Source organism: Metarhizium robertsii (assembly GCF_000187425.2).
Source record: "Metarhizium robertsii ARSEF 23 chromosome Unknown MAA_Scf_5, whole genome shotgun sequence".
NCBI lineage: Eukaryota > Fungi > Ascomycota > Sordariomycetes > Hypocreales > Clavicipitaceae > Metarhizium > Metarhizium robertsii.
The window spans coordinates 2,811,808-2,836,433 of NW_011942193.1; the positions used below are offsets into that span (position 1 = coordinate 2,811,808).

Below are 24,626 nucleotides of genomic sequence, written 5' to 3' on the forward strand. Positions count from 1 at the left end.
AATCGGATGGACGCCTCACTTATACAAATTTGGTGTGGCCTGCGTCCATTCAATTCCATGTACAACCTTGCGCCCGCCTTTGTGCGTGGTTTACGTTCAAAAGTGCGTTTTTTGACGTCTCTCAAGGATGTGTGCTATCATTACTTGAAGCCATCAACGGCCCTGTGCCGGCGGCTCGTATTGCACAAATTGAGCATGACTAGCAGCCGCGCCAACAGGGTCCCCAAAGAGTGCCTGACTTGGCATTGATGTAAAAACAGGTGCGCTGCCGGTAAAATCTCCTTCTCTTGACTGCGCCAAAGGCAAATTAGTCCATGGTGCCTGTGAGGCTTGAATCGCAGTAATGGCAGCTTGGTGCGAGCTTATGACGGCATTCGCGAGGGCCTCCATTCGTGCCGTAGCAGTACCGGCAAGCTGTTCCAGCTCTGCAACCCGCGCGACGAGGCTGGCCATGGTGTGTCGTTGCCGGGCGCGACCCCGCCGCCTGATGCCACCGCGATTTGAGGCGGTAGAAGCTGGTGTGTCGCTAGAAGCTGGTGTTGATGCTCGCGACGAGGCTTGCGACGCAGATTCTGCGGGAAGCTGGTTTGACGCTGAATTTTGTGCTGATGTCCCCGAGTTACGATTTGAGGGGCGTAATTGACGTTGCATGAAAAACACCTCCGTGTCGATAATGTAGACATTGGGGCATTCGCTCATAATTCGCGCAGCGATTTGCTTCGCGGTCAACGTTTTCATCTGACTGAGGGTTTTGACCCTTGACTGAATCTTTTCTAGGCCGTAGTTTTGTTGGCTTCGAAGCCGTAGAATGCTTGAATCTAGGGGAGAAAGAACCGGTTCGTGGTTATGTTGGCTATCCTTGATTACAGGAACCCAGGTGTTGTCGTGAGGATTTAGCCGTACTTGGGCTTTGAACGGACACTGGGATTTCCTTGACGAGGTCTTGTAAATGTTTGAATTTGAGGTACTTGGCCTGTAGCTGCCGCTGTGTTGGCATCGAATATAATAGAAGTTTCGTAGCCCCGTGCGTCTCGAATAACCGCCGCCGGATTTCACAGTCACAAATCCCTCACTTGCTTGTATGGTGTTGATCGCGCCGATGGCCGCTTCGGCGGTCGCATAAGATGGCTGTAAACTTAGGGATGACATCGTTGTGTGTTGATGAAATTGAAAAGCAGCCATTGTGTAATATGCTGTGGTGTCTTACAGCCTTATGTGGCTGTAAGGAAATTCCATAGCCTGATTAGGACTAGCGCGTGACGCGTGTTCAAAAAATGCGGTATGCGTGTTTAATCCCCTACATGGATGCGGGCAAACGTCGTTGCGTCGCATGAAGCTGTCTACAGCGTGCACTTGACACGCTCCCATCTCCGAGCTGTGATGTTTTTTTCTTTTTCTCGTCTAAGGAGTGCCCTGTCCACACACAACTTTCAGGCACGTACGCAGTATCGTTCAGTATTCAGTATGAACGAGCCGCGGCGCTCCGACCATTTCGTTACTCGTCGCATTGCGGTGTCCAATGTAATAATGGCGCGTGAGTCGAAAGGGGATATATCTCATCCGTCTTTCCTCTTTCCCAGGACGCTACAATATTACACTTGACCTGCCTGGCTTCCTAGACGGCAGTTAGAAGCCGGGTATACATTTTCCGGCAACCTACCAGTGTCATGATGCGCTTCACCCTCTCCGCCTTGGCCATGGCAGCGGCAGTCGCAGCGGGCACCATCCCAACAACCTCACCAACCTCACACTCAACCTCCTCCCACAACGACTTCTCCTGCAAATCCAGCCACAACCCCGTCGTGCTCCTGCACGGCCTCGGCGCCACCTCCTACCAAGACCTCAACCAGCTCGAGGCCTGGCTGCGCACAAAAGGCCTCTGCACCTTCTCCCTCACCTACGGCGCCTACGACGGCTTCCCCCTCGTCGGCGGCCTCAAGCCCATCCGCGAGTCGTCGCCGCAAATCGCCTCCTTCATCCGCACCGTCCACCAGGCCACGGGCTCTCGCAAAGTCGACCTCGTCGGGCACTCCGAGGGCGCATTCCAAGCCCTCTACACCACCAAGTTCGGCAGCGTCAACCACATTGTCGACGCCCTTGTCGCCATCGCCCCCCCAACGCACGGCACCTCCCTCGCTGGCCTGTACAGCCTCGCCGAGCTGCTGGGCGCCGAGAGGGGCGTCAAGGACGTCCTCGGGACCTTTGGGTGCAAGGCCTGCGCGGACCTGGTCACTGGTGGCGCCGCCGTCCAGAGACTCAACGACGGATCGCCCATTGTGCAGCCAGGCACCGTCGTCACCGTCATCACGTCCAAGCTTGATGAGCTGGTGACGCCCACCGAGACTTCCTTTGTCCATGAGCCGGGCGTGAATAACATTTACGTGCAGGATTATTGCCCGACTGATCTTGTCGGTCATATCGGCGAGGCGTATGACATGAATGTGTGGAATCTGGTGCTGAATTCCTTGGAGAAGAAGCTTGGGCGCGACATCTCCTGCGTATTAGCACCTCCTGGCAGATAGGAGGCTGTGTGCGAATAATAAAGAATGACGGTTGTTGACATGTGATTATATCATGTGTCATGGATTTGAAATAAAAAAACACCAGTCTTGAATATACGAATCTAAAGACTTGCTTATACATGGATTTGTTTGACCAACCACCAGTCAAGGTTGAAAATGAGAAAGACGAGAAACAGGAGGCTGCAAATATGCGAAGCACGGTCATTAAGCAACTTGCTCTATACTCTGTTGCTTTGTTTTGAAACGAGTATTTTAGCCTTGTTGCACTAGCATACACTAAACAGTGTTAATCATACACAATTACCCCCTTCAAGAGTCTCCGGCAAGCAACCTCATTAACCATTGCAAATCCAATACACACTCAAATAAGCCCGCCAGCCATGACAATCTCACGGGATCGCCGAACTTGTTGCTTGAGTTTTCTCATCTCCATTCGCCTTCGTCTAGCGTGTTGTTCACCATCTTCCCCAGGTCGAGAAGCCGTAAGAGTTTCCAGTGCCATCAGGTCAGCGAGAAAACGACGAATGCGAAGACCAGTTTTGTTCCGTACAAAGGCATCAATCTCTTCATTACACGCAGCAGAAGCCGCAACATGCAGACCCCGAAGAACGTCGCGGTCCGATATCTCTCGGTCGTCGTAGTCAACGTCGATGGAGTCTGCGCTGCCTTGAATCGATGACGACCTTCTGGGGATGTTGGGCCGTGCGGTTAGCTTGGCTGGGACCCCCCGGCTTGAAGGGCAGCATATGCCAATATGACGAGGGTCATATTGGGAAACGGGCTGCTTTTTTTTACTGCGCCCAGTCTGGGGCGGTCTTTGGCGAGGCGGGTGTGGATCTACATCCGTGCCTCTCTTTTGCTGCCCGTTTGCCTGGCCATCAAACTGTGTTTCAACTTGCTGATTGTGTTGGGGTTGAGAGGGCTTTGCCGCCATGGTTGACTGTGGCTCAATCTTTGGAACGCGACCAACCTGACGTGAGTTTCTGACACCGTTTCCTCTATATAGCGTGTTGTTGTTGTTATTGTTCAAAACCGCCGTAGAATTCTTTCCAACTCGATGTTGCGAGTCTCTTCCATGCATATGCCGATGCCCAACATAACATTCCTCGTTACGGGCTTTGGGCTTTGGCATAGTCATGGAATGTCTCCGCCCTGTGGTGATGAAATTTGGCCTGTCCCATTGGTATGTTGTCTCGTCCACAGCTGTGCTTCCTACCTCTTGTGCAGTTGATTTTTGATAAGGGCTGTGACAATCGGAACCAACATATTCCTGGGCCAAGTAACCAGGAGGATGTACCTTGGCGGGTCGATTTTGTCTCAATTCTTTGACTGGTTTCTTTTCAAGTACCTTGGGTCTCGCTGAAGGAACTCTAAAGTGAGCCCAGTCAGGATCCGTTGTCAGGTCTTCCTCAACCGGGAAGCAAGGAAGACAGCGCCGAGTTGGCCGCTTCTTCCGGAGTCGATGTTTCTTCTTCCGAGGCGGTACTTTGTCAATAAGCGCATATCTGAACTCATCTATATCCTGTGACTGTGCAAAAGATATTTCCGTACCAGTGCTTTGGGATGGACGAGAACCATTATATCCGTCCAGTTGTGCAGGTGGACGACCATGGCCACGCTGCCGACGTAATGGAGGTGGCGGTAGACCTGGCTGCAGCTGCTGCAGATAATGAGGCACGCCTTGGGCTTGCTCTTTTGACGTTACAGCGAGCCCTGCCGCCCGAAGCTGGGGACGAAACGGGAGGAGTTCTGAGACTGTGTGAAGCGTTGCGGCGTCTATCGGCGGGGTAGGCGTAGTATTTACAGTCTTTCCCTTTGCACATATCTGATTTGCGTAAGCCTCGAGATCTCTAGTGAAGCCATTCAAGGCATAGCGTTGGCTGGATGTGCGTGATGCGTTGTCGTTGTGGGGTGAGTTTCTGCCCGAATATTTTGAGACTAACTGAAGCTGCTGAGCAATGCTCCGAGATACTGCCGCTACAAGTGCGGAATCAACAGACTGGCGCTTTGAAGGGCTGACAAAATCCGTGGCAGCATCCATCAGACTGTGGCGAATGTTGGCCGGTCTTCGCTGTGCTGGAACTAAAAGTCTGCGCTGTGACAACTCCAATGGAGGTTTTGGCGCTGCATGTTGAATTACAGGATGCGTAGAAGGATGAGGATCAGGTTTGCCAGATTCCACAACTTTGCTGCTAGAGGGTGGCTCAGGAAAAGAACTCAGGTCGAATGGAGACTCGGACTTGTGTAGCTGTTGTCGAATGTCTGGGCTTACATCGGATGACGTCTTTATCCATGTTGGTGATGCTCCTATTTTACCCAACGTGCTAGGAGACGCGTCTTTGTGCCCTTGTCGATCCTTGTCTCGGAGATGATCTTGCTTCCCGACATGCTTTGGTGGCCCAAGGTTGAAGAGCTTTGTAAATGGTGATTTGCGAACAGAGCAACGAGGCCGGCCAGGGCGTCTAGAGAGGAATACAACACGGGAGCGCGGGCGATGGGTATCAAATGTACTTTGTAATGAATTGTTTGCCTCAGGGATAGATGCTAGAGGAACCATCTCGGCCAGCGAGCACGATGGTGGCAAGACGGTGGAAGCAACGTTTCCAACAGAGGCTATCCAAGAAAGTTAGACCAAGTAATGGTTATGAGGTACTGCGATGAACGAGATGTGCTGCTTGATAGCTACTAAGGCATGATGAGAACACCTCGTCCACGACGCGGCCTTGGTGGATGCTGGAGCGCGAAACATGGCGACGGCCAGGAAACGTCAAAAGCGAGAGAGGCGGAGCAGTAGGGTTGAGCTGCGAGCTCTTTCTTCAGGAAGAAACAGGCAAGTGCTGGTGTACTTGACCGCGTGTATGGCATCTGCATGTTCTGCTTTCACCTGACATCCTTGATGCCAGGATTGGAGTAGACGTCAAGCTGCCTCCGACCCTTGCGAAGTAGAAACTCAATGGCGGCGAAATCGCGCTTTTCTATCCTTAGATTCCGATCAAACTCGGACCTAATCACGAACAGTGTGTTAGGAATATATTTGCAACCATGTATGCAATGCTTCTTTGCTGTGCACCTACCTCGCGAATTGCTCAAAATGAGCCCGAGTGCTCTTTCATGCGTCAGTAGCAAAGCTTGGGCGACAGCGTCCAATGTCTGGAGATGGCAAATGGATAACCTACCGCGGGTTTCTTGCGGCTCTCACGCAGGCAACTGCGGTACAGAGCTAGAACCTCTTTCTGGAGACCGGAGAGGCGCATTGTGGTGACGGTTGGAGTTTACAATGATGCGTTTGATTTGATAGCTCGCCGAATCCGGGAGAGAAATTCATAATGCCGAGCTCTTTGGAGCTCCCAGCAGGCAATGAACAACTCGAGAGCATCTAGCCAATGGGAAGCTCGCGATTTAGAGGTACGTACCGTCCTTCGGATGGAGTAGCGACTCCCGAAGCCTCCATGCTCGACTCGACGCCATTTCCCGGCGGATCCCGATAGCAACTAGTACAAAACAACGACGACGTGCGGCTGGCGATGTGAACGGCTCCGGTCTTTCGGTGGGATGATTGCAGTTCAAAGCCGACGGGATATTTAAGTGATAAGTGTATTACCTTTCTAAATATTGGTGGTTGGAGTTCCGCGGCCGATTGTGCCATTTCGCACACATTGCTTTCCCGACGTGGTTCTGAACCAAGTCACCATTTATAATCCATCTACCCCGGAACATCAGTACTTTCAAATATCAACCAATTGCCTACCAAACACCAACAGACACCATCCCGACCTTGTAGTTGCGTTTTCGAAAATTGAACATGCCTGCCTTCTCAGTAAGTGTAGCCCATCCTCCTCTCGTTGCAAGCTGCACATGGTCGCTGCTGGCTGCGCCGATATCGCTTCCCGAGGTTCTGACACTCGTTGCTCAACAGCGTCTTGTTCGCTTCCTCGCCAGAGATGGCCGCACGTACTATGGCGATGCTATACTCCCAAACGGGGTTACGGACATCGCGAAAACCAAGCGAGCTCGGGTTGTTACCGGTGATATATTTGGACAGCATCAAGTCACAGACCAAGTGGCTGACGTCCGCCTTTTGCTACCACCCTTGGATCCCGCCCACGTCAAGACAGTCCGATGTCTTGGCTTAAACTATGCCGACCACGCCAAAGAGACAAAAATGCCCCAGCCCCAATACCCAATTCTTTTCTATAAGCCTGCTACATCGCTCTCAGGCCCGTCTGACCCGATTCCCATTCCGCATGTGGCCCAGGAGGGCACTGGCTTGGATTACGAGTGCGAGCTGGTTATAGTAATCGGAAAGAGAGCTACCGATGTTTCCGAATCAGAGGCTCTTGATTATGTTCTTGGGTACTCCGTAGGCAACGACGTATCACATCGAGATTGGCAGATCAAGCGAGGAGGAGGCCAGTGGTCGCACGGCAAGGGATTCGACGGCTGGGCTCCTTATGGCCCAGGTATTGTTACCACTGACGTGATAAAGGATCCTCACCAGTTGAAGATTTGGACCAAGGTCAATGGTGAAACCCTTCAGGTGTGTACATTCTAAGTGAATTGGCGTGATGGAAGCTGCTAATTGCTTTCAGAATGGAACAACTGCGGATTTGATTTTTGGAGTAAGGAAGACCGTCTCCTTACTGAGTCGTGGCGTGACACTTCTGCCGGGGGACATCATTTTCACAGGAACGTGAGTAGCTTTGGATCGAACCCAGGTGCCATTGAAAGAAACCCTTATCTGACTCGGAACAGGCCCGCGGGTGTCGGGATGGGCAGGAGTCCTCAGGTTTGGCTCAAAGATGGGGATGTTGTTGAAGTTGGGCTGGAACAAGTTGGAACCTGGTAAGTGCTCTCCGACCAACAACGGCAACAAAACGCATTCGCTAAACATGGCATGATGCAAAGCACAAACACGGTTGACTTTGCAAGGTTGGAGGCAAAGCTGTAGATTCAGTTATAGACATAAATGCCTACAATTCCGGATTCCACTACATCACCAGCTGCGCACTTTGTACAATTTGCCCACGTGGATACTGTGCCTCATTCCGTTACTCTACATATCCTGGCGGGTTCCATACCTCCAGATGCACTCCCGCCATGCAATGCATGCGGCCAGGCGCCCAAAAACCAAGATGGGCATAGCTTGGCCTGTCGTATGTGGCGCCTCTGGTTCTATTTTCGAGGCCCAGGCACGCCGCGCAGCGCCCGATCCACGCTAGAAGTATGATGCGTGGGAATATTGAAACAGCTCGAGGGCCTGAACCAGACAGCCAACAAGACTCACCGAGAGGCGCCTAAACCTGCGGGATCGGTGGTGGCTCAGAGGGGCGCTAGGTGTTCGTTCAGCCCTGGCGTTCAGCTCTGCCATGTCAAGACTCCACCTCCTCCTGCACGTTGCACATATCCGCCCGCGACGTCCATTTCAACCGGGTGGTGGCTTCCACGTGCATCCAACCCTTCATACGGATTTCCAGACCTGGGCGGGCAACGTACATGAGCTGATTCCGGTACCTACGAAGCCTTGCTGAGACGAGTTTTGAGGGGAGCACCAGCGCGATGGCGGTCCAGGGATGGGCTGGGGCTCTCCGACATGCAGCCTCACGCCGGCTGCTAGGACAGGCACTGGGTGGTAGGATGGAAGATGCCAGACAAGTTAAGAGCCTTGGAGGCGGTCCATCGCTGCGTAAAGGTTCAACATTGCACGAAACACGCTCCGAACTCGCTGCCAGCACCTTTTTATTGAATAGTGATAACTGTTCACTTTCAAGAAAGGGGAAAGGGCCGATCCATTGAAACGTTTGAGACTGCTCGTTTCTGTTTATACGTTGTGCCGTGTATGTACAGGATCCTGGCACAAGGGACCTGTCTATGCAGCCTAAGCACTCTGACATCATGGACATAACTCAACGCCCCATGCCGGGGTCCTTTATAGATGAGGATCTCGCAGATCTATACCACAATCCCTTCGAAACGCTTCAAATACTGCAAGATGAATGGCGAGACAAAGACCACGCCTGCCCATGGTCAACAGACAACATGTCGGACATTGACCTTGGCGACATTGACTGGCACAAATACGAACCACCCGGTGTGCTTCGCAAGGCACCAAACTTCACTTCCCTCATCCTCCAAGACATCATAACCACCTCCATAGACAATGTCAAAGCCCGGGTCGTCCGAGAAGACCACCAAAAGCAGCTTGAAGATGAACGCCATCAAGCCGCTCAGGAGGAGGCTCGCAAGAACGGCAACCCCCCCAAACCTTATTTGCCCATCATCATACCGCCAGAGAAACCGATAGAACCCGATGCCTCGCCTACGACGATTCTAAACGGTGCAAATCTGGCTTTGGCTTGTTTTAACACCGTGTCTGTCAAGTCGGCCGGGAAAGCGGCCGAGGTGACTGTTGTCAAGGATGCGGGCCGGAGGAGATTTGCTATCCGGAGGCTGTTTCACAGAACGCCGGAAACGGGTGAGAGCAGTGCGATGGGTGGTGCAAGGGAGGCGCTAAGGCAGAAGTTGGAAGCGAGACTGAGTAAAGTTGATATCTCGAATACGGATTCCAAGACGCAGGAGGCGCTCATGGCATTGAGGAAGTCCGGGTTTATTCAGGATGCTGAGCTTCCCCAGCCACCAGAACCAGAGGTGTCAGTAAAGCCTTCCTGCCATGTGTCTGCGCCATTTTGTTGCCAGGGGGGGGGGGGGGAGGTAAACGTGCTAACTGGAATTAGAGAATGCGTATCTTGCCTCGATGATATACCTGTTAAGGATGCGGTTAGGGTCCAATGCCACAGCTACTGCAAAGACTGCTTCATCCGTCTCGTCACAGCGGCCACGCAAAATGAGCAACAGTGGCCGCCGAAATGCTGCCTGAACCAGATACCCTTCCGACTAGTTCTCAAACACATACCCGACGACTTGAAGAAGACATTCCAAGTACGGGCGTCAGAGTGGGAATTGCCCATGAGCGAGCGTGTGTATTGCAGCCAGCCCGAGTGCGGTATCTGGATCCGACCCAAGAACATCAGACTCAACAAACGCCAGGGGAAATGCGAACGCGGCCATTTAACCTGCACCATCTGCCGTGGCCCATCGCACGGCAACGAAGACTGCCCTCAAGACTACGACATGAACCTCACAAACATTCTGGCTGAAGAGGAAGGCTGGAAACGCTGCTTCAACTGCCACGCACTCGTCGAGCATAGAGAAGCATGCCAACACATGACGTGCCGATGCGGCACTGAATTCTGCTATGTCTGTGGCCTGCGCTGGAGAACATGTCACTGCACAATGCAGCAGCTTCATGCTCTCAAAGAGGCAGCCGACGCTCGGCGCGAGCAAAGACGCTTCAGGGAACAGGCTGAAGCAGAGGAACTCCGCGCCATCCTGGCGCAAATTGAAGAATTCGAGCGCGAAGAAGCCGCTCGCGCTGAGCTCGAACGCCTCGAACAGGCGCGGCTGGAAGAAGAACGGTGGCAGCAGCAAATAAAAGAACGACTCCGTCTGGAAAGCATTCGCCGCAAAGAAGTCGAATCGAAATTCCGACAACTGCGTCTGCGACTCAACGATCTCCACGAACTCCAACAAGCCATGCTGGAGTCGTATCAAGAAGACTGTGCCGCGATGCTCCTCCACGAAGCAGATGCCATGAAACTCAACCTCGCGGGGCGTCACGAAATGGAACGAATTGAACTTGCGCAAAAGATTTCGCAAAAGATGTCAACGAGAGAGAATAACTTCAAGAGCGAGTACGCCGCGCGCCTCGCGCACGAACGCAAACTCGAACAAACGTATCTCGAGCAACTGCAGGATTTCTGGAGCGGCAAAGCCAATGCTGAGGCGGAGATTGAACAGTCCATGATCCCGCTTAGGAGGAAGATGGACAAAGGACATGAGGCGTGGCAGAGGTGGAGGGACGAGCAGATTGGGGTCTACAAGGCGAAATTAGAGGATGAGCGGACCATGAAGGAAGAGGTAATGTATAGCCAGTCAGAAAGGATGAAAGATATGTATGACGAGCGGGAGACGCAATTGACGAGGAAGATGGTGGCAGAGAAGAAATGGTTTCGTGAGGTTGTCTGCGAGAGAGAGACCTTGTTGGGCGGCTGGGAGGTTTCAGAGATGGAGGGCGACGCGGACAGTCTGTTTGCGAGGGAAGGAGAGCCACAGAAAGACCCGGAGCCAGAGAATTTGACATGATGAGGACATGATTATGATTTGAGCCTGTATCTTGAGTTGGGTATAGTGAACCATGGTGGTCTTTCTATCTATTGCATGGCGGCGCGTTGGTGTGACATTTGGCATTTTGCAATGTATAAAGACGCAAATTCAAGGATAGACGAAAGAATCATCAAGACGCAAACATCAAACCGTCCCTTAAACGAGGTTGCATCCCGCCCTCCTTCACTCAATGGGTGGCGCGTGCCATATAATAAGTCATGCACCGGCCGGTCCCGCTTTGGCGCATCCAAAAAACCCGACGTTACGGAGACGACTTTAACTCATGACACAACCACGTCTCTCACCACGAATACATGGACCTGGCCCCAACACTCATTTCTCCTCATTTCCCTTGAAACCGCGATACAATCCAGACAGAATACATAGACCAGAAGCTCCGCCATGGCCGTCACAGGGGACTCACTGTCCCCTGGCCCAACGCCGCAGTGAGTTCACCTTCAATCACGGCCTTGTCCAGAAAACCGACAACTAACCCACCTCGTAGTCCTCTCAAAATATTCGACGCAGCAAGGAAACAAGACAAATTCATCTATGCCTGTGCGCCAATGGTGCGCTACAGCAAGGTACAACCCACACTCGCCACTTGTTCGCAGAACCGGCACGAGTATGCTGACCCCAGCACAGCTCGCCTTCAGACAAACGGTTCACCAATACGGCACGGATCTCTGCTGGACGCCCATGATTCTGGCCAAGGAATTCAACCGCAGTGAATTTGCTCGCGATAGCGGTGCGGTCTCCCCCCTTTACTTTCCATCCCACTCATATCATGTATACCTGACCCCCCCGGATAGACCTCACGATATCGACCACGGCGGCGCAACCGCCCACGATTCTCCAATTTGGCGCCAACACCCCCCTCGAGCTGGCACGCGCATCGTCGCTCGCCGCACCATTCGTGTCGGGCGTCGACCTCAACTGCGGATGCCCGCAGTCATGGGCGTGCGCGGAAACCCTCGGCGCCGCGCTCATGGACCAGAGAGCCCTCGTGCGCGACATGGTGACGGAGACGAGGCAGCGCCTGCGCCAGGACGGATGGGCCGTCGCCAAGGAGAACGACATGGAGAGCGCGCGCGGCCGCAGCGTCAGCGTCAAGATCCGCGTCCACGACGACCTGAGGTATTGTGCTTCCCCCCCAATCTAACACGCTCCTCAAACAAAGGCCAGGCCAGGCTAACGCGGGAGATAAACGCATTTGAAGGAAAACGGTTGATTTCCTCGACACCGTCATCGGACACCCGCAGTTCCGCAACGTCGACTGGGTCACCATCCACCCGCGGACGCGGCACACGCCGTCCACGACGCCCATCTTCGCCGAGGCCCTCGAGATGCTCACGCAGAGGTACGCGGCCACGCTGCCGCTCCTCCTGTCCGGCGACGTGTTCGACCTGTCCGCCCTTCCTATCCGCAGCACGAGGCCCCCGGACCCCGACCCGTCGACGCCTCGCCCGAGCACGACTCATCTGTCGGGCTTCATGTCGGCGCGGGGCCTGCTCGCCAACCCGGCCCTGTTTGCCGGCCACGCCGCGTGCCCCTGGGAGGCCGTCGAGACGCTCATGTGCAAGGTGGCGAGGGCGCCGCTGCCGTTCAAGCTGGCGCTGCATCATGTGCAGGAGATGACGGCGCCCGGGATGGGCCCGGACAAGAGGGCCCTGCTGAACAAGAGGGAGAGGGCTGAGCTCAACGCCTGCGGGAGCATGCTTGATTTGGTAGATTTCCTGGATGCAAAGGTGGAGGAGCACACGGGCAGAAAGGGGATGCGCAGGGATTTATGAGCCGGGCGTGAATCCACGTCATGACGAGCAATGTAGAAGGTCATCACTGATGATTAATGCACTTTTTTTTTTGTTCTTTTGGAGGGCACATGGGAATAGACGATAGCATACGACTGAATGACATAGACCTTCACACATAGATGGATGTAACCTTGACCATCGTGACACATTTCCTCATAACTACCGCAGTGGGAGGCAACGAGTGTCTTTTGCCCAGCCTCAGGTCGTGCAACGCCAGATACTCAACGCCTATGAATACACTCCCAGGGTCCCCCTCATAGCCCGGCTAATATGCTCTGTATCCCAACCGACCCCGAGTCGTCCCTCTTCTGGACAAATGCCCTGAAGTCGCCCTTGCACAGCTTCCCCCTCCCGCCGCTCTGGCCCGGCGCCAGCGCCCTCGCCTTCTCCCTCAATGCTTCCGGACCCACGATGAAGAGTGACCCAATCTCCGTAAGAAGCTCAACCATGACCGCAACATCCTTGGAAAGGGGCCAGTCCCGCATCACAGAGACGTACTTTGCAATGTCCTGCGTGACCATCAGCCCCCCCGTAGCATTGACCTGGAACTTCTTGAAATGGTCAAAGAGGAGTTCGTGAATCGAGAGTGCGAGTTCGCTATAGTACTTTTCGGCGTTGAGCCCGTCAATAGCGAGGCTGGCTTCTTTGGAGGAGCGGCCGAGGAATTTGCAAATGTTGAGACACGTGGGCGTTTGGAGAAATTCGAGCTCGGCGCCTTTGGGGCGAAAGTCTTGCTTCTTCTGGGAGCTGAGCGATTTGGTGACATAGTTGGTGATGACATCGATGGACGTTTTCATGACGGCGTTGGTTTTCTTCTCGATGGCGTCGATGGCCATGTTGCGCTGGGCTTCCATGCTCTTCCTCACCGTGGTGTTGGACTCGGCTAGGCGGATGAGAACGACGGTGATGAACCTGTCCATGATGGCGGAGATGGTAACTGCTGGGCGGATAGTGGGCAAGAAGGTCAGGTCGGGCTCCGTCTTGGAGTTTTCCACCAAGGCAGCTTGCCCGTCTGCGGCCTCCAGTGCCGTCTGCACATAGTGCTGACCCATATTGGTGAGCAAAAGCTGCAGGAGGGCGTTGACATCCCTTGGTGTTTCGGCTTGGGATCCGAGCTCCAAGGTTCGCTGGACACTTTCCGCGAGCCACTTCAGCATACGCTTCGCATTGCTTACGCTCAGCGCACCGTCTTCCTCCGAGACCTCGATTTCATTCTTATTCTCTTTATCCTTAATACCAGCGACTCGCAGCATGATTTGCTTATGTGTCGGTGTGAGATCTGAAGATTCTAATCGTTCCAGATAGGCGTCCTTGGCCGTGGCCATGAACTGGGTGCCTTGCTGGGCTAATGATGCCATGAAACCCTGCGGTGCTCTCTTTCTTCGCGAATGGTACATGTTGAATTTGAACAGCAATGAGCTGTACATTTCCTCGAGGCTCTTTCGCTCTCGTTCGATGTAAGAGCTTCCCACCAAGTATGGAATGAATAGCTCATCCATCTGTTGATCCAGCGTCTGGGCAATCTGCCCCGAGCATGCGTCGGGGTGCTCTGTGAGACCATGGGTTTTCAAGTCCTCCACCAACGAGCTAATGTAGCTTCTTGAAGAGTGTAATGATCTCAAAAAGGCCAAAGTGGACACGGTCTCCGCCTTGCCGAGAACCTTTTCGAGTCTCTGCTGAATGGACTGCTGAAATACTCGTTGGATGAACTTGATGAGGACTGTTTCATAGTATGGAAATGCTCTCTTGATGATGAACGATTCTTCTTGCATGACAATTTTGACCTCGTCGACGAGAGACTGCAACCCCGGATCGACGCCAGGAGGGTCTGAGTCAGGGTCCGCCAGAACTTCCCACGTCTCTCCATCGGCAATAGCCTCATCATTCAGCTGGTCTCGATCAATAAAGAACTGATGTTGATTGACGAAGACGGCAATCACACTAGCGCCACCATTAAAGTCATGCAAGACCTTGGAGCATTCCATCATGTCATCAAAGTTCTGGTGTCTGTAGCTGTTGTTGAATTGTTCTAAAAGGTCCTGTTCCAAGGACTCGCAGAACTTTTCGAGAATCTCGCGCGTATTATGTGATTTGGTTTCGCCATTCTGGCCACTCGGCGTCGAGCTATTTCGCTGGCTGTTGGAAGAAGTCCACGACAACGGGTCAAGCTGCTGGCTCATTCTCATCAACTGTCGCGCGATGACGGCGCACCTAATTTTATTCTCGGACCCGCCCTGAAGTCGAATATCTTCCAAGGAGGATAGCAATCCGGACTCGCTAAGCTCGGTCCAGCACTGGATCAGGAACATGGTGTCTTGTGCTCGGCGTCGTTTGCGATCAAGCTCCTCTAGCTTCTCTCCTATTTGAACAGCTATGTTACCTCCACCGTCGGTCCGGCCGCCGGCTTCCGGAGCATTGCTGGCGCTGTTCTGGCCCAACGATCCATCGAGTGCCTCGAATGAGCTCATGCTTTGGTCGAGCGTGCGACCGAGGGTATCGAGAGTCTGGTCATGCTGTATCTCTGCGCGACGTACTTGAGACAGGATTTCGGACTCCTTCTCTTGGAGCTCGTCACCGAGCAATGCGAGTTGCGATAGGGCATCTGTTGACAAAGTACTGGTCAGTGGTGCTTGGGGGAGAAGCATCGAGGCGGGTTTGGGGCTGGCTGGCTATACTCTCGAAGGTCCGAATTAACGGCTTAGGGTCAAATGCTGCCGCTGCAGGTCCCGAGCGGCGATTGGCAGGAACCGCACTATCCGCTAGACTGTCGACAAAGTCCCGAACGATAAAGTCCTTGTTGGAGAAGTTGTCCAAGGTGAAGCTCGGGCCCTTTGGAAAGAGGCTCTTTGGGCCCGAACTGGTCCGCTCCATGGTTGGAGAGCGGGATTGCAAAGGCCGGCCGACAGGCTACATGTGTGTAGTGGCCGTGGGATATCAAAGCATCTGCGTGCAGACGCGGGTTGTCGTCGGGTGTCTGCGCAGGCTGGGAGGATGTCGTCGATGCATCGAGGTCCGCTGTTGAGGGCTTCGCCTTGTCGAGTTCAACGTTGCGACGTGCCTTGAACGCCCCCGGTCCATGCGTAACACTGCGTAGGGGTTCTGAGCCACTCTCAGCCCCGCCTGTGGCCTGCAAATGTGACTGCGCCACAGCCGAACCACGAAGCACATGCGCATTGCCAAGTCTAGCGACGTAATTCAGACACGGAGGAAACACCAACATTTTCTCGCCGCCGTCTCGCTCCATCTCTTTCCCACCACCGTCATCACCATGCTGCCACGTCTTCGCCACTTCGTTTATTAGCCAGCCCACCTGTTACGACTGACCTGTGGCTTTTCTTCTTTGTTTTTTTTTTCTTCTTTGGTCTTTTTTTTTCTGTTTGTGCTTCTGATTTGGAGTGCTCATTCATAGCGACAACCTACCCAACGACGCTTCTTCTTTCGAATCGATACCTTTTTTTCTTTGACTAATACTTCACTTCGGGCTAACGGGCCGCAATAACTTCGCAATGCCCATGTCTGCCCGCGACCGCGCGGCCTACAGAGCTGATGATGCGTCGGACCACAAGTTTCTCAGCGACAAGGAGAGGGAGAGGATCATGAGGGTAGGATATCCAGCGCTCGAGATAGATGTCTTCTTCAGTCAGGTTGCTAATAACACATTCAGGCAAATCTTCCCAACCCAAACGAGATTCCCACTGTTGCAACCTCGAAAGCCCAATCACAGCGTCGATCACGGCTTGGTGTTCGGCGATTTCTAAAAACCCAGCTCTATGCGCTTGTGTTTGCCATTATGCACGGCCTCTTTTCCCTATACATCCGCATTCGCCAGGCCATCCATATTGTCAGCTACCAAGTCTCTTCCGTATTGTACTACCATCACGGAACCCCGGAATACATTCGACGGGATATAATCGGTCTAGGCCGAAAGCCTAACCATCTGAGCGCCATTCTGAAGGCCGAGGAAAACCAGAGACCTAAAGCTGACCTTGATCGTCTAATTGAGGAGACTGCTGAGCTGGCAGCTTGGTGCGCCAGCGCCGAGATTCCCATGCTCTCCATTTACGAGAAGACAGGTGAGTATTGCCTTCTAAATTGGCTATATCAATATTTGGGTAGATTTCTGTGTCTAATGCGTGTAAAACAGGCATTCTGAAGAAGCACATGCCCCGAGTTTACGAAGCCGTCATGCAAAAGTTCACCTTCTACTTCGCTGGACAACATCCGAGCCTCTTGCTCACCTCTCCACACAAGGACGCCTACTCATCTCCAGCACTAGCTGGTGACAAACACGGCCACTTGAAGTTGCACCTCATCTCTGCCCAAGACGGTAGGGAGTCCATCGTCGACCTCACTCGGACCTTGGCGGAAATGTCGCAGAGAGGCAAGATTTCGCCACGAGACATCTCTATGGAACTGGTGGATGCAGAACTCTCCGAGGGAATCATGCCTGAGCCAGATCTTCTCATTCTGTTCAGCCCCAACGTGGAGCTGTCTGGCTACCCACCCTGGCAGATTCGTTTAACGGAAATTTTCTGCCTCCAGGATAACGAGGGATTTGGATATCAGGTGTTTTTGAAGGCTCTCCGGAAGTTTGCCAAGGCGCAAATGCGCAACGGCAAATGAGAAAAACACGGCACATGAAATCAAACTTTTGGGCAACATATGTACCACGAGGGATATTTCGCTTCCTGTGAGGGAACCATGTAGCCTCTATTTGATAAATATCTCAATCCATTATATAAATAGCTTTTTAAGAGTCAGCATTCGCCTTGAGAGTTCCCTCTTTCTTATGAATAATTGCTTCATTCAAGTTATACCTGTCGTGCGATTATGTATGTGGTAATCTAGTAAACCAAGATTTCTTACATCCCGGATTTGGTCCATTAGACTGTGTGGAAGTTGTTCACAGCTAGCAGGCTAGATATGATCCCCTTTTTAGGGAAAGCGGGATGAAAATGGTGGCCGAGTAGAGTTTACGGCACGTTGGCAAGCAATAAGCTGTGTGCAGCTTCCCGATTTATGTATATATTTATTAATGTGATATATAATAGAAGTGTCCTTTAGGCTTTAATTGGTTAATAAAAAAAATTAGCAGCTGGTTAGTAGGAAAATATGGCTTACGTTACTCACGTGTGTAGTCTCGCGAACCTTGTAGCTAGCTATAGCTAGCGCTAATGTTAAGCCGTAGCGGTTACAGTGCATAGCGGTCACAGCGGGCCGCAGGCCAGAGCTCGCCGTAAGTGGCATCTGGGCCCCTGGCAGGGAATAATTTAAAGGGTCAACGGTCAAGTAGTGGCTGGGTCTTGCCCGCTTTGCCTACATACTTATGTATTGACCCTTATTATTTTAGGACAACTTGATCGTTGGCATCACGGCCTTGTAATACTGCACCTAGAGACAGTATAGCCTAGGCTCTAGCTTGGTAGATATTATGGGTTTTTTTTTATTTTATTTTTTTAATAAAAAATCTTGTTACTCTATTGACTCGAGCACCTTGTAGGGGCCCCTGTATATCCGACACCACCAAAGTTGGTGCTGAGTAGCGCCTGAGCGAATGTGTCATTGTTTAGAATGGCCGTCTTCCGCTCGACCTTGCTGGGTCATTTTCTCGACCTCCATCATCATCTCTTGAGACTGGCGGCTAGGTAAATCATCCTGGCAGCTCGAGTCCCCCGCAAGAACGCATACACAACAAATCGTGACGATTTCATTTAACAGTTTTATGCAACGCGAGAATAAGAAGCGACGAATCAACAAGCCCACGCCTCGCAGTGCAAAAGAACGAGCTGCTCTTTGGGAGAGTCTAAAGGACTTATTATAGTTCCTTCTACCTGAACGAGCTCGGCTCGCTGAACTCCTCTGCCACTGCGCTGTACAACTGGTTCAAAGTCTTGCTCAGCTTAGTCTAGTTATTGAATATATTTCCAACCATTTCATAGTCGGCAAAAGTAATGCCCACAACAGCGCGTGTGCCTGATTTTGTGAGTTGTATCTTTTTGTTTGTTTGCGCCATTCAGGTGCAGTAGATTTTGCAAAGGATTAATTAATGGCAAGCTACTCCGTAATTGCAAGAACTAATTGGTTTAGGCCAGGACTACGCATAACTGCAGCTCACAAATTGAGCCGGCAGTAGTGCAGTATGTTGTATGTAGTGTTGACACTTCGACCAGGGGAGGTGCCTCCTTGCCAAAATGACCGACAAGTCGGTGAAACAAGCCAACTGCCTTCCGTACGTGGGTCAAGGCGCTACACTCTCCATTATCAGATCTTGCCTCGATCGCCATCAATGACAGGACAACTTACCCGCAAGTATACAATGAACATTCCAATTCACCTTGGGGATGGCAAGATGGCTTGATTGCAAGAACTCATAGGACAACATATCGCCAAAGAATTAAAATACTAGTACGTCCCCCTTGCACCTTGGAGAAGTGGGCTGTCCCGCTGGGCGACCCACCCCAACGTTAGTTAGAGCCCACCGTGTCGGATTAATTATTAATCCATACTAAGTAGGCGTCGTTTCATCTCAGCTTTCTCCTATTTGTACGGTCTGGAGTTACTCCCACCAGGCCATCACTGTGGCTCACATCTGGATCTACCAGACCCTCTTTTATTGAATGTACATGATCCTTTCCGCGCTGCCAGATCCATCAGCCATGTTCAAGCTAACCATTCACTAGCGAATACTCCTCTAATCACGGCCAACCAGGACAGGCCGTCCCAGCAATGGAATACTACCATATAGCAGCCCCGGCAAACCAGCGGACCCTAGCTGTTCCGGGGTTATTTGCTCCAGTTCCAAAGCGAAGTCCAGACAAATATAGTCAGAATGCGAACAATAACCAGAAAAAGTGCTCCCAACAAGCCACTGCATTTTTTAAGGATAGTGTTAAGCGGGCGCAAGAGAGGAATCAGAGGTACAAGATCTGGCTGCCCAACACTTTTCCCTAGGCCTTACACTACGTTGCCAATACTAATCGGCTTGTTATGCAGACAAAGTGAGACTGAGAGAAGGCTCCAGGAGCCCAACGTCAGTCAAGAAAAACGAGATCAAATCTGGTTGACTACTGGCCGGAAAGAAGGACAATACTTACGGTTCTTACGGACTAAAGATAAGCCTGAGAACTACCAAACAATTAAGGTCATTGGCAGGGGCTCTTTTGGTGAAGTTAAATTAGTACAAAAAAAGGCAAACGGCCAGGTCTACGCAATGAAATCTCTGATTAAAACAGAGATGCTTCAGAGGGACCAGCTTGCACACGTTAGATCAGAGCGCGACATCTTAGCAGAGGCTGAAAGTCCTTGGGTTGTGAAGCTTTTCACTACTTTCCAGGATGCATATTTTCTTTATATGCTCATGGAATACTTACCTGGTGGTGATTTAATGGCAATGCTCATGAAATATGAGATCTTCTCAGAAGACATAACCCGGTTTTACATGGCAGAATGCATATTAGCTATCGAGGCAGTTCACAAACTGGGCTTTATCCATCGGTATGCTACACCCCCAGATCTACCTGTCTGTCACTGACACCATCTAGAGACATCAAACCAGACAATATCCTCCTAGACCATGGTGGCCATGTTAAATTGACCGACTTTGGCCTCTCTACCGGCTTTAATCGTCTGCATGACAACAGCTACTACCAACAGCTACTGCAGGGAAAGTCCAATAAACCAAGAGACCGAAGCTCAGTTATTGACCAGATTAACCTTACTGTTAGTAATCGGTCGCAGATTAATGAGTGGCGACAGTCGAGGAGATTAATAGCATACTCTGCTGTCGGAACACCTGACTATATTGCGCCTGAGATATTAACTGGCCACGGTTATTCATTCAGCTCCGACTGGTGGTCCCTTGGCACAATTATGTACGAGTGCTTAGTAGGATGGCCTCCATTTTGCGCCGAGGATAATCACGGCACGTACCTAAGGATTGTGAACTGGATGCAGACTTTGTGTTTTCCCGATGACATTCAGCTTGGTCCAGAAGCTGAAAATTTCATCCGAAGGTGAGCTTCATCATATCCCAGTAGCTGTTCCAGTGCTAACAGCCAAGATTGATCTGCAATCCCGAGGACCGAATTGGACGTGGCGGGGCGCAAGAACTAAAGGCACATCCTTTCTTTCGGGGAGTCCAGTTTGACAGCCTACGCCGTGTCAGAGCACCATTTGAGCCGCGATTGGCTTCCAGTATCGACACCACGAATTTTCCCACAGATCAGATCGATCAGACCGACATGGCCAGCCGACTTAAGGCCCAGGCACTACAAGGCGCCGAAACGCCGTTGGAGGATTCGCTGGAGATGAGTTTGCCTTTTATCGGATACACCTTCAAGCGGTTCGACACCAATTTCCGGTAATGGGTGTCCGGGATGAGTGCTGGTTCCTACCCTGTGGTTTGTGCCGGGTTCTGGAGTAATAGAATATGTTTGTGTTGGCTACATAGACCTCGCCTCCAAGGCATCCAGTCCAGGCCATCTAGACCAACTACCCCCCAAGTCTTCCCGCTTGAAGCCATCAATCCCCCATCACTGTATCGTTATTATATTGGCTCGAGGACCTTGTGGCCTGTGGGGGCCGCCTCTGCCATATATATTGTGAGGAGCAAAGTGACCCATTGTGACACAAAGCTAGTACCAAGCAAACGGTGTATTGGTGTGATAAACTCAACGTAGCGATCTGTACCTGACAGGGTTGTCGGTATAAGTATTATAACCTAATTTCTAACTAAATAAAGGTACTATTTGACCGTTACTGATCGATTGACTATTGACCCCTAGAACTGACTATCCCCAAGGTCCTCGATGAGATACTCGTCATGAGTTACCCCTTGCGACAGCTGGGTCTATTAAGGTTTGGCCAGGTGTGGGCTACAGCGCTCATGCATACAGCTCCCAACAGGTGTACTAGGAAGTATCAGTAGTACATTGAGTGCAGTTCAAGCCGTATAAATAATGGAAAACACCATGGGACGCAGTTAGGCGCTAACGGATTCCTGAAATTTTTGGTACTTTTCAAGTCTGTCATGACTAGCACTGGGCTCAAGTGGCCCGACCTACCGGGCATAACTCTGGTCTAAACGCCTCGTAAGTGACCATGGAACACATTACCTTTAATAGTATAGAATGACATTTTCATTAGATTAAGCATAAAGTAGTATGGCTGAGCAGACCTATCTCCAAGCTGGACCCTTGGACACATGGAGAAAGTCGAGAGACTAAACGGCCGCGTTAGGAGCAGAGACAGGTGGCATTATCAACACCTTGTTATTTCATCACTCGGAGAGGCTCGTTCTATTCCAACTATAAAGCACTCTCGTAGTCACGTACCGAAGTCTTTCATTACCTTCTTCACTCGCCAGACCTCCACTCCTTTTACACTCACAGAGTCATAGTCCAAGGATTATCCTTGATATTTTTCCAAACCGTCCCAGAGCCTCCAGGTATAGTCAAACCAAGTATGAGAGCCTACCAGCTACTTGCTTTATTGACGGTGTCGGCGTCTGCTGTCCCCCAAGACACCAAACGAGCTCTGCTTGAAGCAAGACTCGACCTCCCAGCTGGTATCACTGATGGCCTTGAAATTGACACCGACATTATCGGCAAGACTGTCCCGATTATCCGCGTCTGCATAAAACTACGCCTTTAGCCGCAGCGCGGAGAACAACCAAAAGAGCTACATCTACATTATTGCGCCCAAGGAGGTGCCTGATAGCTCTTAGATTCCTGGAATTTACTCCCCAGATAAGAACTCCGCTGTCAAGCGTAATCAGGAATTCGCCGTTTAGGGCTCTATTCTAGGCTCCAGCATCTCTCACGCATATAAGGTGACCCGGGACAATCGGTCCGCCAGGTCTAGCAAAATAAGAAATAAAGGGTACTCGCTACAGTCGGCCGGACGATGCGTTTTGCAGAGGGAGCGGGCCGGTGTCTGCGATCCAGCCGGATGGAGCGAGGAACCCAAGAAGACGCCGTCGGAGCAGACAGGTCCTGGAGAAGACGACGGCAAGGAAAAGGGAAAGGGAAAGGGCGGAATTACGGGCCAGAAAATCATCGAGAGCAAGTTCCTGCAGTTCCTCGCCGAGCTGGACCCCGAGTTCATTCGCCCCCTTGTTGAGGCCGTCCAATCTGGAGAAATCACCGTCTCGGATATTCAGCTAGCCTTTAAGCGCTCCCTGACGGACACCATGGAAAACCGCTAGGCAGACTTTAGAAGTGGCGATAAGGCAGCTAAAAGCCTCAAGAATATTATTGTCAACATCTTTGCCACGGCCCGCTACGCAACGCCTCCTGAATTCTGGCAAGATGTTGCCAGGAACTTAACTTGCCTGATATTACGAGGGAAATTAGTAAGGGCAAGACCCCTGAGGAAAAGCTAGAAATTGCTAATAAGAATGTAAATGAGGTGTGTTAATGTGTGGTCGTACACGCCAGTTGGCGCGCTTAACGAGAACATTATGAAGGAAGCGGCTAATAACGCGCGCCCCGTCCAGGCTGTCGCCGTGTCTCTCAATAAGCTGTGGTCATACACCCTTATTGGCTGGCTGGATAACCAGATTGCCCCCGTTGATTCTGGGCTGAGACAGATCAACGTTCGTGATGTGATGCTGACCTTGGGGCAGTAGAGTACAGCGAAGGCTCAGGGGCGAGTAGCTGATGTATGGATCTGATTGATCCGACTTTGTAGAGAAGTGTATCCGTCGTAGATTAGAGGTTCTCTTTGCTCCTTTTGGATAATACGCTTTATTCAAGTCGCACTCGCCCATGCTCGTGCCCCATGTACCGTCGTCAATGCAGCGGCACTTCCCTAGCCACGTTCCCACAAGACCATCTGCCGGCTCGTCCTATCCCATCGATACACAGGACCCCTCCCGACGTTGTAGTTGTAGTAATTTTCCGTCCCGTCCTTGACCATGGCCCTCCGAAACGTGATGTTTATACGCCCCCCGTCATCCTGGTTTCTGCCCGTCCGCTTGGGAACAGAGTGAAGCCAACTCGACTGCGTCGCCCCCCTCATGAGAACCATGTCGCCGCTGCCCAGCGCCAACTTGACCCCCCTGGCCTCCGTTGCGGCCGCCGACTCACCGGGCCGGGGGGCCTTGTGCTTCATTAAAAAATCCCGCCGGGCACCGAGTGAGAACGAGGCAATCGCCGGCTCTGCGCCGAGAAATCTCTCGTCATCGCTGTGGAAGGATATACTGTCCGCCCCGGAAGCGTAATAGTTGACGAGGCAAAAGTTGAATTTACAATTCGTTGCTGCTTCGGTTGATTTGCGGAGGGCATCCAGACACTGCGGGATAGGACGCGGGGGGTAGCGATCGTACCGCTTGTCGTTGGCTTTCATGGTGGATAATTTGTCTGTGACGGCGCCGCCGGCGTCAAAGTACGACGTGTCGTCCAGCCCGAATACCGTTGTCCATCTATCCGCATTAGAGCAACTTTCCATGACGCAGTTTGTGTGCACGTTTGACATGGCCCAGTATCTAATATCGTGCTTCAACGCCAGGGGGTACGTGAAATAACTACCGCATTATTTGTCGACTGCCATCCGTAGTATGTACATGGGATACGTACCGAGGTGTGACGATGTGTGTTTGATACCCGCCGCGCTTAATGTCATACTCTACCCTGTAAAAAGGCAGCTCTGACCGCAGGAAGTCGAACATCTGCTTGCCCAGGTATGCTGGGATGTATGGCTCAAAATAGAGCAAGTCCAGGTCTGGCTGGTCGTTGATGCGTCTTCCCGGGCGAGCTGGGAGGGACGCCACGTCCCGCACCATCAGGGCCGGCAGGTTGGCTATCGGGAAGGGGTATGCCGGGTGCGCTGAGTGACCAGCCTGGGCCTATTTAGATACTATCCATGATGGTTCGTGTCGTGTGCACTGTGGCAGACTTACATCCTGATCTGGCTCATTCTCCTTGCGTCGTTTCGGCACCACCGTAAAGAACGCGTCTAGTGTCCGCTTCTGAGCCATCTCCAATAGACCTACAGAAATGTACAAGTTGAGATGATGCAAACGGCCGAGCACAACGCGACACAGGATGTAGCTTCGCATTGGAGTGTTGGA

General features: G+C 52.0%; 11 protein-coding genes across 11 annotated transcripts; 7 read left to right on the top strand and 4 right to left on the bottom strand.

Annotated features, from left to right (window-relative positions):
* Positions 1-153: 153 nt before the first annotated feature.
* MAA_07245 (uncharacterized protein) lies at positions 154-1,149 on the bottom strand (the record flags this gene model as incomplete). The annotated part of the gene is made up of 1 exon (XM_007825243.1): positions 154-1,149. The coding sequence occupies one exon, from the start codon at positions 1,147-1,149 to the stop codon at positions 154-156; it is 996 nt and encodes a 331-aa protein (XP_007823434.1).
* A 521-nt stretch (positions 1,150-1,670) lies between these two features.
* Positions 1,671-2,522, top strand: MAA_07246 (lipase; the record flags this gene model as incomplete). Its single annotated transcript, XM_007825244.1, has 1 exon — positions 1,671-2,522. The coding sequence occupies one exon, from the start codon at positions 1,671-1,673 to the stop codon at positions 2,520-2,522; it is 852 nt and encodes a 283-aa protein (XP_007823435.1).
* A 361-nt stretch (positions 2,523-2,883) lies between these two features.
* MAA_07247 (uncharacterized protein) lies at positions 2,884-5,393 on the bottom strand (the record flags this gene model as incomplete). Its single annotated transcript, XM_007825245.2, has 2 exons — positions 2,884-5,135; positions 5,228-5,393. 2 exons carry the CDS (start codon positions 5,391-5,393, stop codon positions 2,884-2,886), a joined length of 2,418 nt encoding a protein of 805 aa, XP_007823436.2.
* Positions 5,394-6,324: 931 nt separating this feature from the next.
* Positions 6,325-7,470, top strand: MAA_07248 (fumarylacetoacetate hydrolase; the record flags this gene model as incomplete). The annotated part of the gene is made up of 4 exons (XM_007825246.2): positions 6,325-7,059; positions 7,112-7,212; positions 7,275-7,364; positions 7,428-7,470. The coding sequence occupies 4 exons, from the start codon at positions 6,325-6,327 to the stop codon at positions 7,468-7,470; spliced, it is 969 nt and encodes a 322-aa protein (XP_007823437.2).
* A 944-nt stretch (positions 7,471-8,414) lies between these two features.
* MAA_07249 (IBR domain-containing protein) lies at positions 8,415-10,721 on the top strand (the record flags this gene model as incomplete). The annotated part of the gene is made up of 2 exons (XM_007825247.2): positions 8,415-9,169; positions 9,254-10,721. The coding sequence occupies 2 exons, from the start codon at positions 8,415-8,417 to the stop codon at positions 10,719-10,721; spliced, it is 2,223 nt and encodes a 740-aa protein (XP_007823438.2).
* A 423-nt stretch (positions 10,722-11,144) lies between these two features.
* Positions 11,145-12,535, top strand: MAA_07250 (dihydrouridine synthase 4-like protein; the record flags this gene model as incomplete). Its single annotated transcript, XM_007825248.2, has 5 exons — positions 11,145-11,188; positions 11,248-11,326; positions 11,388-11,490; positions 11,555-11,879; positions 11,962-12,535. 5 exons carry the CDS (start codon positions 11,145-11,147, stop codon positions 12,533-12,535), a joined length of 1,125 nt encoding a protein of 374 aa, XP_007823439.2.
* A 275-nt stretch (positions 12,536-12,810) lies between these two features.
* MAA_07251 (exocyst complex component Sec10) lies at positions 12,811-15,427 on the bottom strand (the record flags this gene model as incomplete). Its single annotated transcript, XM_007825249.2, has 2 exons — positions 12,811-15,158; positions 15,232-15,427. 2 exons carry the CDS (start codon positions 15,425-15,427, stop codon positions 12,811-12,813), a joined length of 2,544 nt encoding a protein of 847 aa, XP_007823440.2.
* A 635-nt stretch (positions 15,428-16,062) lies between these two features.
* On the top strand, positions 16,063-17,179 carry MAA_07252 (di-trans,poly-cis-decaprenylcistransferase; the record flags this gene model as incomplete). Its single annotated transcript, XM_007825250.1, has 3 exons — positions 16,063-16,158; positions 16,221-16,629; positions 16,701-17,179. 3 exons carry the CDS (start codon positions 16,063-16,065, stop codon positions 17,177-17,179), a joined length of 984 nt encoding a protein of 327 aa, XP_007823441.1.
* Positions 17,180-19,282: 2,103 nt separating this feature from the next.
* Positions 19,283-20,919, top strand: MAA_07253 (kinase; the record flags this gene model as incomplete). The annotated part of the gene is made up of 4 exons (XM_007825251.2): positions 19,283-19,473; positions 19,550-20,050; positions 20,098-20,568; positions 20,616-20,919. The coding sequence occupies 4 exons, from the start codon at positions 19,283-19,285 to the stop codon at positions 20,917-20,919; spliced, it is 1,467 nt and encodes a 488-aa protein (XP_007823442.2).
* A 1,099-nt stretch (positions 20,920-22,018) lies between these two features.
* Positions 22,019-22,760, top strand: MAA_07254 (uncharacterized protein; the record flags this gene model as incomplete). The annotated part of the gene is made up of 2 exons (XM_007825252.1): positions 22,019-22,183; positions 22,473-22,760. 2 exons carry the CDS (start codon positions 22,019-22,021, stop codon positions 22,758-22,760), a joined length of 453 nt encoding a protein of 150 aa, XP_007823443.1.
* Positions 22,761-23,365: 605 nt separating this feature from the next.
* Positions 23,366-24,533, bottom strand: MAA_07255 (2OG-Fe(II) oxygenase superfamily protein; the record flags this gene model as incomplete). The annotated part of the gene is made up of 3 exons (XM_007825253.2): positions 23,366-23,978; positions 24,133-24,401; positions 24,456-24,533. 3 exons carry the CDS (start codon positions 24,531-24,533, stop codon positions 23,366-23,368), a joined length of 960 nt encoding a protein of 319 aa, XP_007823444.2.
* Positions 24,534-24,626: the final 93 nt, after the last annotated feature.